At 40.7% G+C, this 12,375-nt stretch overlaps 1 protein-coding gene across 1 annotated transcript; it reads left to right on the top strand.

The window, feature by feature from the left end:
* The first annotated feature begins 1,219 nt into the window (after nt 1–1,219).
* Nucleotides 1,220–11,569, top strand: tmem168a (transmembrane protein 168a). The gene is made up of 6 exons (XM_026327194.1): nt 1,220–1,267; nt 1,821–2,790; nt 3,023–3,298; nt 4,993–5,135; nt 7,098–7,375; nt 9,924–11,569. Exons 2-6 carry the CDS (start codon nt 1,948–1,950, stop codon nt 10,472–10,474), a joined length of 2,091 nt encoding a protein of 696 aa, XP_026182979.1. The 5' UTR covers nt 1,220–1,267; nt 1,821–1,947; the 3' UTR covers nt 10,475–11,569.
* The last annotated feature ends 806 nt before the right edge of the window (nt 11,570–12,375 follow it).

The following is a 12,375-nucleotide window of genomic DNA, read 5'->3' as shown; positions in this document are numbered from 1 at the left end:
TCTCTCTCTCTCTCTCTCTTACACACACACACACACACACACACTCCTTTTTTTTCGCTCTGTCTTTTTTGTGACTAAAACTGTAATTGCTGATGCATGTTCACAGCAGTCAATATACCTTTACCTGACCAACCAATTTGAACTAAATTTCTAGATTACCAACCAACAAAATACTGCAATACTCCTACTGCATAGCTGTTAACAGGATTGGATTAGGATCAATCGATCACCTCCTCTTGTTTTCAGGCATACAGGCTCGTGTACCTGCAAAAGAAAGGCTTTTCCAAAAAAGAAAATGATGTTCTCAAAGGAGCAATGCAATCCCTTGGGGCAAAATTATATAGCACAAATATACTGTACTGTATGCAACTAGCATTATTCAGCAAGGATCCTCATTTCAAAATGGATTTCAGTTTATTTTTCTGGGCAATTAAATTTTAAAGATTCTTTCTCAGGACAAATAAATCATAGTACATTTCAGTGTTTTACATCTTAGTAAATAAATACTGAAGGGGGCTAAAGTACTGTGTTCCCAGTTGTGCATTATATCAACATCTGATCAAAGCAGTGAGTGAGTGCACTCACACACACACACACACACACACACACACACAGAAAAACACAAGCTTAAAAAAAATTCACACATTGGGTGCCTTAGTATATCCTCAGGGTAAGCCTGCTCCTTGATGTTCCCCTGATTGTTACGTTTATCACATCGCATCACTAGAAAATCCTAAGTATTGTAGACATTTTAACCGGCCTTTCCTCTGTAATGCAGTAAATAGTCTTGTTATCCTAGAGGCCAGCAGAGTTCTCTTGTTCTACAAAGGCCTTGTGACTATTGTGGTGCAAGATGCAGGACTGAAGCAAGTAAATATTTTTCGATGGTATGAAATTTTAGAAATTCACACAGTTACAAAAAGGAATGTCACAATTTTAAACATTTTACAAATAACATTGACTGATCCAGATGTTGATCTAGTTTTTTCCTAATTATGTGTAAAAATCATGACTTTTCTATCATCATATAATTAAAGTCACTACCAGTGGTTGAAAACAATCCCAATTTGATGGATTTTGTGTTTAAAATGCTAGACCTGTTTAATATACTTCATATACTGTGTTTCTAAATAAAGTTTCATGAAAATAATGTACCATTTTGAACTCCTTTGAGTTTCCCAGCTTGAAAAGCGACGGCTTGCACGGTTTGGTACTTGCGAGATGCCGTAGTTTGAAATCCGGAAGAGTCATCCAAACAAACAGCAATGTAAGCAACATTTTGACGATAAACACGTTATTTTTTGTCATTTTTACACTGTATAGCTATACATCTGTGTAATAAACTCGTTACACTTCTGGCTGTTAAAGAGTCGACATTAAAGGTTAGTTAGCAAGTTAGCCAACCGTAAAAGTCAGTAGTGAGCCTATCCAGCTCCAGTGCCACATCGTCAGAAACCGACACCAGGGCTGTGGTCACTTTTATATTGTGTTGTATTGTGAGACTTTCGTTAGCTGATACATTTATCTTCGGCGTTATGCTGCTTTTCTATGTGTATTATTCCTGTTTTACCATATCATACCATAACATATCCGCAGTCCACGTAGCCTCCAGTAAGTTTTTTTGTAGAAGTTCGGGGGGAAAAAAACTACAGAACTAACGTTAGTCAATTAAATAAGAAAATAAGATTGAGTGTTGAGTAATTATTTGCTGTATAGTCTAAGTAACTAGTTAACGTTGTGTGTAACTGAACTTTAAAACTTTGTTTGGCCTCGTTTCTTAACTTGAATAACGCTAACGCAGCTTTTTGACTTGTTCACAGGGGTTGATTTTGCACAATGCCATTAGGAGGCTTGGTCCTCGGTTTGCAAAGCTTTTGCTGAAGTTTTGATGAAGTGACTGTGAGAAACTGACTGTCAAGCTTCAGCTGGATAAGTCGCATACCAGCCATGGCTCGGGAAGAAGAAGAAGAAGAAGAAAAGGAGCTGGTGGTCCATGCACCGAAGGAGGTGGACATGTTTACATCTGTGCGTTGTCTGGGTTATCTGTCCAGTGTCAACCTCCTGGTGGCAGTGTGTGTTGGCATGTATGTACGCTGGGAGGTGACAAGTGAACCAATGATTCTGGTCATCTTCATCCTGGGCCTTTTTGTCTTGGGGATAGCCAGCATCCTCCATTACTACTTCGCTATGGAGAAAGCAAGCCTCAGCTTGTTCCATTTGTGGTTTGGCTTTCTACTTGGTCTTTTGTGCTTCCTCAATAGCCCTGCATTGGCTTCAAATGTCAAGGAATTGGTCGCCAACTATCTCCTCCTGGCCAGTGTAATCATGAAAACAGTGTGGGCTGTAACCGAGAGAATATGCAGCTCTGTTCGATACAAACCCACCCTGCTAACATCAGCTGAACTGCTGGACCTCTTGGGATTTGCCATTGCCAGCACAACCATGCTCCTTCACAAGTCACTGGCCATAATAGGCTTGGTTGTGGCCCTGGGGACTCTCATTGTGGACCTAAGGATGAAATCCCTCCTGGCTTTGCCCAACCTGGTCAGTTTTGCCCTGGTTACATCGCTTGTGTTTTTCCAGGCCTTAGGCATCACAGCCAACCCTTATGCCTTAGGCTGCTACTTGGGCAGGCTGCTGTGTGAGCCTGTGTTGGATGTGTACTTCAGTGGGCTGGGACCCAGTGAGCGCTGGATGCCAGTGCTCTCCCTGGGGAAGGTGTGGAGGAGGTTGTCCCTTCTGCCTCTGAGTCTGATTGAAATTGCCTTCTTTGTCCTGGCAGCCTTAAAGGTATATTCGCCCTTTGCCAAAAATTGTTCTGTCAGAAAGTTGACATTTATATTATGTGAACTATTAGATGTTTGTGTAACTTGTTGATGAATTATGAGGCCTTTAAATGCATTCATTTCTCATGATTCTTGGCCCTAATAAAACATGTTTTTGAAGAATGATGCAGGATTTTGTATAGCTTGGTTACATACTTTCAGGCTTTGTTTATTGACACTTTTCTTGTTTCACATAGCTGGGCAACTTGGAGCTGTGGTATCTGGTCATCCCAGGTTTCTGCCTGTTTGGCCTTTTCTGGTCCATCTGCCACATAGTTCTGCTGATTACAATTTGGGGCTTTCACACCAAACTGAGTGAGTGTCAGAAGGCCTGGCGGGCCCAACGTTCGAACAGCCGCAGTCTGAACCAAGTCATGGCCTCCAGGGGCATCCGACACTTCTGCCTTATTTCAGAACGACTGGTGTTCTTTAGTCTGCTTTCAACGGTCATACTGGCGGCTGTGTCCTGGCAGGTAGGAGGCACAATACATTACAACTACTGTTATGTATTTTTAAGTATTATGGTCAAGGCTAATAAGTATCCAAAGTCCATTCAATTCAGTGTCCTGTTTTTCATGCTGTGAATATTGTCACATAATAACAACATAGTGATGTCATGTAGTCATTTTGCCAGGGAGCCTTGTGAGTGCATTAAAAGTCGGACTCTTAAGATTCGTAGAAAACCTCGTAGATCATTATTAGAATTTGCTCTAATTCATCCTCCACAGCTTTGGCGCTTTCATGACAAAGCCTCTATGAACCTATCATATACACATGTTACAAACTCTGCAGAGAGATGCTAGTGGCAGTGCCTAGTTAGTAGTTGCTCCCTAAGCCGAGGCACTTCTGCGTTCATGCAGAAGCAATTTAATTAGCACTTTAATATCCCTATCTACTTGCACAAAGAACAGCAATAACTTATTTAGCCTTATTAGACGTTTGCCTTGTAAGAGTCTCAGGTGCCTGCGTCCTAATTTGAGATCTGCACATTGTTGATGTCAGTTGCAAATTTGCCTGAGAAAGCAGGAGATATCTGCACTTTAAGGCCATTATTTGTCTGGCTACATTTGATTAACTGAGTTCCATTGATTTTACAGACAAGCCTAATATATATTTACTGATTATAAGTTATTAGTTTTTATTTTGTGTGTATAATACTTTTCCTTTCAAAGGTCTCACTGCAAATACATTTGAACGTGTGGACTGGCTGAACAGTGTAATATTGCTTTTGTGCAGAATTGACCACCCTTATTGGAAGCCAGCCTGTACTATGAATGCAGTGCTAGTAAATGGAGAGTTGCTCATGAGGAAACCCTATAGCATCACATCTTGGGTTTGACTACTGCAAATCAATTCACTTCTGTTTTTGCTTCACAATGTAAAGTCTTCTGTTAAATTATTGTGCTTCGTCTGCTTGTAATATAGTCCTCAGGCAATGGCAGATTGTAGTTTATACATTACAACATCATAAAAAGTTCACACATTTTTCAACTCAGGGACACACTAGGCAGTTCACTATAATCTGAGAAGTCAAGTGTGGTTCCACTTAAACATGCAGGTATTGATTTGCGTTCTCAGATGCAATGCCATGCTATGAAATCAGAGCGGCTTTTTGAGGATGCTAGATTGCATTGCGTTCTATCACAATGACTCAAGAAATTGATTGCTCTTATGGCCTAACACAACTTTGTAGCACAAGAACTGTTATATGTTACTATATTGTATTTTGTGTGTGTGTGTGTGTGTGTGTGTGTGTGTGTGTGTGTGTGTGTGTGTGTATTTGGACAAATGGGATTTTGTATTTGTGTAGTTGAAATTGAAGCACTAAATTTTAGCATAAGACACTTAAGTTGCTGTAGATGGCAAGATAGTAGAATCATAATAGTTACATAGTACAGAGTCAAGACCATTCAGAAAGTACAGGCTCATACACTGCTGTAGTATTCTGTTTTAATGGATAAATGTGATATATGTGTAGTGTGCTGTTTTGTGTCTCCATTTAGGTAGGTCTTGTCATGTTTTGTCATGCTGTTGCCGTAATAACATTGTCAGCCCTGCCTCGTATAAAACTGTCTGGAGTGTCGCCACCAGTTAACTGGGTCTGATTACTTTGGTACAAGCTGTAAGTAGTGAATGAAAGTGACTCTGTTTCCTTTGCTTTTTGCAGCTCTCCAATGGTCTCTTTCTCAGTACTCTGCTGGTGGTGCTGCCATTGGAGTCTCTGGCTCACAGCTTGTTCCATGAGCTGGGCAGCTGCCTAGGGGGAACCTGTGTTGGCTACGCCTTGGTCATACCCACCTCTTATTGCAGGTATGGCAGAGAGAGGATACACAGGGAAAAAATATGCGTGCAAACTAACACAGACAAATATATAACCAATATGCCCAAAAACTTTTAAATAAAACAACAAACAATTGAAAAAGCAATAAAATCTCAGAATTTCCAAAGCTTAAACAAACAAAACTTTGTTTTTCTTTGAGAAATATATGATACTCAACTTGATGACAACACACACAAAAATGCAGCATTAACACACAAATACACAGGAACAGAATTTGCCCCATGCTGAAGCCTTTACTGGCATTATGGTCTGGTAAATATGATCACTCTTTTTAGCTCCCTCCTCAGTTAACACAAAACCAACTGGATAAATAGACCAATAACTTTGCATAAACATGCTGCTAATGTTCGACCCCTTAAGGGATCATTTCAGTGCTCCCTGCACAGCATACTAACTTCTACAGCTGGAGCAGTTAACCATAAGCTGCTGCTGCCGCCACCCCTCCCAGTGTCCTCTCAGTTGGCTAAGCATTTTTTGGAAAGGCTTAGTTAGTTTTGATGATTCCGGCATGTCCCCGCCTCTTCAACAGCAGAAACTAGGCATCAGTTATACATTAGTGTCTATATTTTCAGGCAGATCTCAGTGGTCTTTTGGAGAGTTTTGGCTGGTACATACGATATATATTTGTGGCTCCTAAATGTGTATTAAACCCTTTACCTGATAGCTTTGGCATTCAGAAAGAATGTTAGACTTACTAGTGTGGAACTCTTCCAGGTGATTTTGGATGCAGTACCTAAATCCTATTGGAGCTGCGGACATCTGTATGCAAGGCTGTATGTGCAGGGTCCATAGGGAGGACTGAGTGCATGATGAGAATGCGGCAGTGTATAATCGGCTGTTTGATGGCTGCAGATCATGTTTTCACAATGACAAGAGCCCCGCGGGAGATTAGAGAGATAGGGGTGAGAAGGGGAGGCGTGCAGGGTAAAACAGGGAGGATGAGAGGAGGGAAAGAAATCACAAGGAGGGGACTGAGGATATAAACAGTGGAGGGGGTGATGGTAAAACCAAAAAGGGAGAGACAGAGCAAAGGAAGGAGGAATTGGAAGAGTGAGGAGGGAGCAGTGGACCACTGAGACAGCTGTGAAGTAAAGGACAGGTTTTTTTTGTTTTTTTTTTCTTAAGGATGAAAGAAAGAGTGTAACATGAAATGTGCTCTGAATCTCAAACTACAAGCCTTCGTTCTGCTGGACACCATAAGATTTTAAAAGATTAGATGGATTTTGGTAAATAACTTGCCTAGCCATGCGGAGATTGTCATTTTCTTTACAGCAGGCTTTAGTGTTATACAGAATCTACTTCAAACTCAAAAGAGAAGTGTTCATCTGATACTCCAAAAGGACAGAGAAGAATATGAAATGGAAAGCTAACTTAACAGAACTACTGTCAACATTAATAACAGTGATCACATCACACATGTGAGGCGAAGATCCTCTTCTCTAAAAACCAATTATCTGTCCATTGGCCCAAAAAAAAAACATAACCCCTTTCTCTTCCGTATTAGATAAGCTTTTCCTTGTCCTTGTCAAGGTGATAACAGGGGCACAGGGTGCAATCTGATGGCCGAGTTATCTAGTCTGAGAGTGTGAAGTATGAATTTGCTGTGTGGTAAATGCATCGATATACAGGCGTTCAGTTTGCTTCTATGTACACCCTCCATTTTTGCATTCTTTCCTTTCTTTCTTGACTCCCTTCACATTCCTGAGGCTCTCATCCGTTCCATCTTCTCTCTTCCCCAGCAACATAGACAGCTACTCCACCCGGTGTCAAACTATCAGTTTCTCACTCATTCATCTCTCGTTTGCTTGCATACCAACTCTCGCTCCGTCTTCACCCCTGCTTCTGACAAGCCGCCTATCTTGACTCTCCCTCAGAGCAGATAAAAAAGATTGTTTTTCTCACATCCTCCCATTTCTTTATCTTCTGCTCAGCCCTGATGGACAGCCCACTCTGCTGCCACCTGAGCAGGTAGAGCAGTTGAACCTACGCTCTACGGCTACGCTGAACAACGTGCAGCGCCTCTTCTCCCACCACATGATCCAGACATTTGGCTGCGACTACTCCACCAGTGGTGTTACCCTGGAGGCCGTGCAGACCAAGCTGCGTGACTTTTTGGAGCGTTGTACTGCAGACGGGCCACGCCATGACACGTACCTGATTTTCTACAGTGGGCACACACAAAAGGGCACTGGAGCCTGGGCTCTTGCAGGTAAGAGCCACATTCTTATTTCCTTATCTTTGATGTTTCTGTTTCTTCTTTACCCTGTCTTACTCATTCATTTAATTACTGTGGATATATTAATGTGCAGTCTTAAATTTATACCTGGTATTTGCACTCCTGCAATTTCTAAAGGATATGTAGAAAGACCATAGTCAATCTAATTTAAAAAAAAAAAAATAGAAATTATGATTTGATTCTAAACAAAGCTATTAAAAGCTATTGTAAATCTAGTAGTAGTAGTTGATAAATGATAAATATACTATAATGGAATTGGATTTTTAAACTAAAAGCACTGGATAAATGATTAGAAAGCTAAAAGTAATGTATCAAAGGCTGAAAAGTCCATCTTTATTAGTCCCTCAAAGTGATAGAATGCAAATTTGACCAAAATCAACTAAAAGAAAACATTATAGTATCCATTTTTGTAATAGAAGTTGTTTTAAAGGTTCATTGTGTAAAATTTTTTATTGATCCATCAGCAGAAATGGGATACAGAATTCATATGTGTGCTGTCATTAGTGTGTAATCACCAGAAGTTGACCACCATTGCATTTTCTGCATCTTATAATGAGCCTTTTAAAGCTACATAGGGAGTGGGTGTTGTTTCACAGAGGGAGCCATGTTGCACCAATGAGCCATGTTGCACCACTGTACAGTAGCTCAGAATGGACAAACCAAAAACTGGAATCACATTGTGTTTTAAAGGTTACAGCTACCATACCTTCCCTCTGGCCTGGAAATTGGGGTAGGGTTTGAGGGATCCTCAAAAGTTTGTATTCCACAATCTCACCACTAGATGCCACCAAATCTTTCACATTTTACACACTGCACCTTTAAATAACCACAAATGATCTCTACTGGATCGTGACAGTAAAGATAGGGTGCTAAGGTTTATGTGACTGTAGAGGTACATTAGACAGAAAAGGTAGATAATCACTATAACATCTCTGAGAAACACACCTCATCTTAATAAGCTGGTGAGCACAAATTTCTTCTGTGTAACCTTCAACCTTTTATATAGAGTAGAACATAAAATAATGTATTTTGGCATTTTCAAACATCTTGCTGCTGAATCTTTTCGCAGCGGCTTTATCCGTAAAAGCTTAGCTGTATGTTGGCGACAACCACAGGTAAAAACAGTCTCTGTAAACATCACTAAGATAATTTGCCTCCTACAGTCATCACATAAAAGTTTTTTCAGTCAGTTGAATATTATCCCTTCAGTTCAAAGTTGGCTAGTAGTTGTCATGTATAAATAGTCAGTAATTACCGAAGACTGAATACAGCAAAAACTGAGCATAATGGCAGCATTTACTGCAAAGCTGCTGCGTTGTATAGCATTAAATAGATATTGTATTCCCCCTGTAAACTGAATTTGAATTACAATGTCTGTCCGCTCTCTTCATTTTACCACCTTTTCATTCAACTGCAGGCTGATTTTTACAGATCCAACAGTGACACCGGAAAAGTAAAAATAGCTATGAAGGGCTTGGCACAGAATTTAGGTTCCAGCAGTGGCCACTATGTGAAAGTTGTGAAAAGTCTTCTGTCTCTCAACAGAAATGAAAATCACAGCAGGTTATGTGCATGGCATGGAAAAATAATTCCAGTGAAAAAAATAATCATTTCTGAGTTACCACCCTGAATGGATATTTGCAGTTGGTGTTCATGGATAACTGTTGCAAAAAAGTGGGGTTGTTCTGGCAGAAACCCAAATAGGGAGCAGTTACTGTTTTCAAGTCATGTTTTTTCTGTGATTTGTACTCTTAATAGACTTTCTGCAGCAATGTTTAGTGGTAAATTATACAGGTGCCCATGAAATAAGTAGTTTGTGGATTCATGCCTGCAATTTGCTTTAGTAATGCAGCTGCAGTATCTTTTAAATTGTTGTAGTTCTAAGCATGTGGAGGGAGCCAAATTACTGATCCAAATATAAATCAGTCCTTGGTGGAGCTGCTCTGTGGCTATCAGCAGAAGTCATTTTTCTTCCCAGCTCTTATTTACTTACCTAGCACCTTCCCTCATAAAATTATGATTTCGAGACAGTAGAAAAGAAAATTGGAACATCTGTTAGGGAGGGACTGCAGCTCTGATCTTTGTACAGTCTGCCATCTGAAAAATAGCCTTTTCGAGCAGTTTGTAGTTGTGATGAGAGCAGTTAGACAGACAGTCCTGCAAGTGAAGATTGGCAGGTTTGATCCCCACTAAGCCACTGTGTCCATCAGCAGCCATGTGTCCTTTTGAGGTGTCCTTGAACATGTCACTGAAAAGATATTGGCTCTATAACCAGCACTGTATATCTTTATGAGTGCTGACTTTTTAATTATATAAATATGTAAATAAAATTCACATCCAAATTCAGAAAGATGCTTGATCAACAAAACATAGGGATAAGTACTTCAACATATTAATCATTCTCTCCCTTCCTTTTCCCACTGTACTTTCTTCCCAACATTTCTGCACTTGCTGTTTTTTCCTAAATCATTCTTCCTGTCTCTCTATCCTTCATCTCATCATCTAACTTTCTCTGCTGCAGGAGGTGAGAGTGTCCACCTGGCCCAGCTCCTGGAGTTGTGGAAGGAGAAGAACAACAACCACTGCTCCCGTCTCATCCTCGTCCTGGACACTGAGAGCTCCCTCCCCTGGGTAAAGGAGGTGCGCAGGGTGGAAGGCATCTACGTAGCGGTGCAGGGTGCTGAGCTGGCCACCGCTAGGGTGGACCCAGAGGGTGGAGACATCCCCGTGTTAGGTGACTTCACGTCCGAATGGGTGGAATTCAACTGCAACCCAAGCAGCGACACCCAGTGGTCAGAAAAGGGAAGGACGGTTGCAGCCATCTATGGCGTGTCTAAACACTGGAGTGACTACACACTTCACCTGCCCACTGGAAGTGACGTAGCCAAGCACTGGAAGACCCACTTTCCCAAGGCTACATATCCCATGGTGCACCTGTCCAACTGGTGCTGTGGCCTTAACTTATTCTGGTTATGTAGCGTGTGCCTGCGCTGCTTCAGGAGGTGTAAACTAGCTTGGTTCCCACCCACTGTACTGGACACTGGGCAGGGCATTAAACTGGTGCATTCATAGATAACATGGGGAGTTGTAATGTTGACTGACAGTTTTTAACAGTCAGAATGTGCTGGGTACAAGGTGTTTAATTCAACAAATACTTTTATGTGCCCCTTTAGTTAAAATCTAGACTTTCAGCCAGAGATATTTGTCAGGTCCTACTTAATTTTTTAGTTTTTGCATCAAATTTACTTGATGTGATGGAGAATTCCATAGTTATTGTTGTAGTGGTACCTGAAATGAGGCAGGCAAAAAGCCAATATGCACGCTTGTACATGGTGATCTCTGTTGCAGTGGATTAAACAATACTGGGTACATTATTATAGTTTCTGATATACAGCAAGACTTAAAATTGACTTTTTTTGTTTTATGATGTTGGTATATATATTGCTATTTTACAAAAATTTTTTGCAAAGGTAAAAAAAAAAATCCAAGCTTTTTTTTTTCAAGAATGTGCCTTAAAACTGTGTTAAAGATTGATTTGGTGTCATCTTTAATATGGATGCCTCATTTTTATATATGTCTATATACATTTGCTTCCCTATTATTTATATTCACAGGATTTAGTTGGAAGTCTAAACTTCAACTGTGTGAGCAGGGAAGGAGCTCAGTGTCTTCCTTAAGCCTTTCAGTAGGATGAACAAAATGAGTGTTTTGGAGCTGAAATTTGTGACCTGGAAAGACTAACCACAAGGCCAAGCTATCATCATTTTGCTGTGAGAGCCTTTCCTTATCTCCTTCAAACTGTTTGGATTTCTGCACTGGAGACACACAGTGGCTTTGCATTCTGGCTCTTTTTTTTTTTTTTTTGTTGCATGAATGAATTCATCTTAAAGAAGTCATTTTGTTCTGATGAAAAAACATGTCCTTGCCATGTTGTGAAACAGTGACATACAAGAGACGTCCCCGGCTTTTTTGTTGGTGCACTGACCTTCTGAGCTCATATTGACCATCCTTTATTTCCTACTGTATTTGCTGTGTGAGCTCCCTCCCACGCATCTGTGAACTCTGTACCGCTGCCTTCAAGGGTGTTTCACTGAGGTCAAATGGTATTTTTCATATGAAGTTACGTCTTTAAAAAGTCACAATTAAACTTAAAATGTTTAAACATTGTTCTCTGATGTAGCTGAATGAGAAGTTTGGTAGAAATGGATAGCTGAGCATAGGAAATAATACATGTTGTTAAGCCATTTAATATGGCTGGCTTTACAGACACTGAGTAAATACAGACTCCACCAGTGACTGGCAAATATTAGAGTTGTGAGCTAACGGGGGAAATGAGAGAGTGGAAAGGAAAAAAAAAGGGAACAATGCATGACACAGTATCTCAGGGGTTTGTGCAAGGCACTGCTGTGTTTTTCACTGGTCTTAAAGAACAAAGTTGTGGCCTAGCTCTTGCCTGCAGGGTGCCACTAGACACAGAGCAAGGTTTAGGGGAGACCTTGGAAAGATGAAAGCTGACATTAGAAGCAACGTTTCATATCAGCTTTCATCTGTTACGTACAATGAGGAAAGTAGTGGAGAAAAGTGGCGTGAACTAGAGCGACCTTCCATCACTTAACTTACTGTGCTTAGGTGCTGTGAACATCAAACCATTAGGCATGAGCAATAAGTTGAGTATTCACAGTGGCAATTAGTAAAAAAAAGACAAGTTGAAATGCTGCCTTGTGTGGGCGTCGCTCTTCATTGCTGTAGCCTGCCAGATGCTGTTACAGCTAAGGTCAGGGACTCATGTATATGGCGAGAATCATTTATGAGAATATTAGATTATGGGCCGGATTCATTTCCTAAACTGGATTAGGTAATAAAAGAGCCAGTCGCCTCTGAGGCCCATGTGGATGCACTAGGTCAGAGCCTCCGCACAGTCTCAGAGACGCACATAAACGTAGATACATGCATAGATACAACTGCCTCTTTAC

Source organism: Mastacembelus armatus, chromosome 23, assembly GCF_900324485.2.
Source record: "Mastacembelus armatus chromosome 23, fMasArm1.2, whole genome shotgun sequence".
Classification (NCBI taxonomy): Eukaryota; Metazoa; Chordata; class Actinopteri; order Synbranchiformes; family Mastacembelidae; genus Mastacembelus; species Mastacembelus armatus.
The sequence above is the reverse complement of the archived record's forward strand: the minus strand, read 5'-3'. Positions and strand labels throughout refer to the sequence as shown.

Coding starts and splice junctions, on each gene's coding strand:
- tmem168a (XM_026327194.1), top strand. CDS start 1,948: ATGGCTCGGGAAGAAGAAGAAGAAGAAGAAAAGGAGCTGGTGGTCCAT. Junction 3,299..4,992: donor TGGCGGCTGTGTCCTGGCAG/GTAGGAGGCACA, acceptor TGCTTTTTGCAG/CTCTCCAATGGTCTCTTTCT. Junction 7,376..9,923: donor TGGAGCCTGGGCTCTTGCAG/GTAAGAGCCACA, acceptor TCTCTGCTGCAG/GAGGTGAGAGTGTCCACCTG.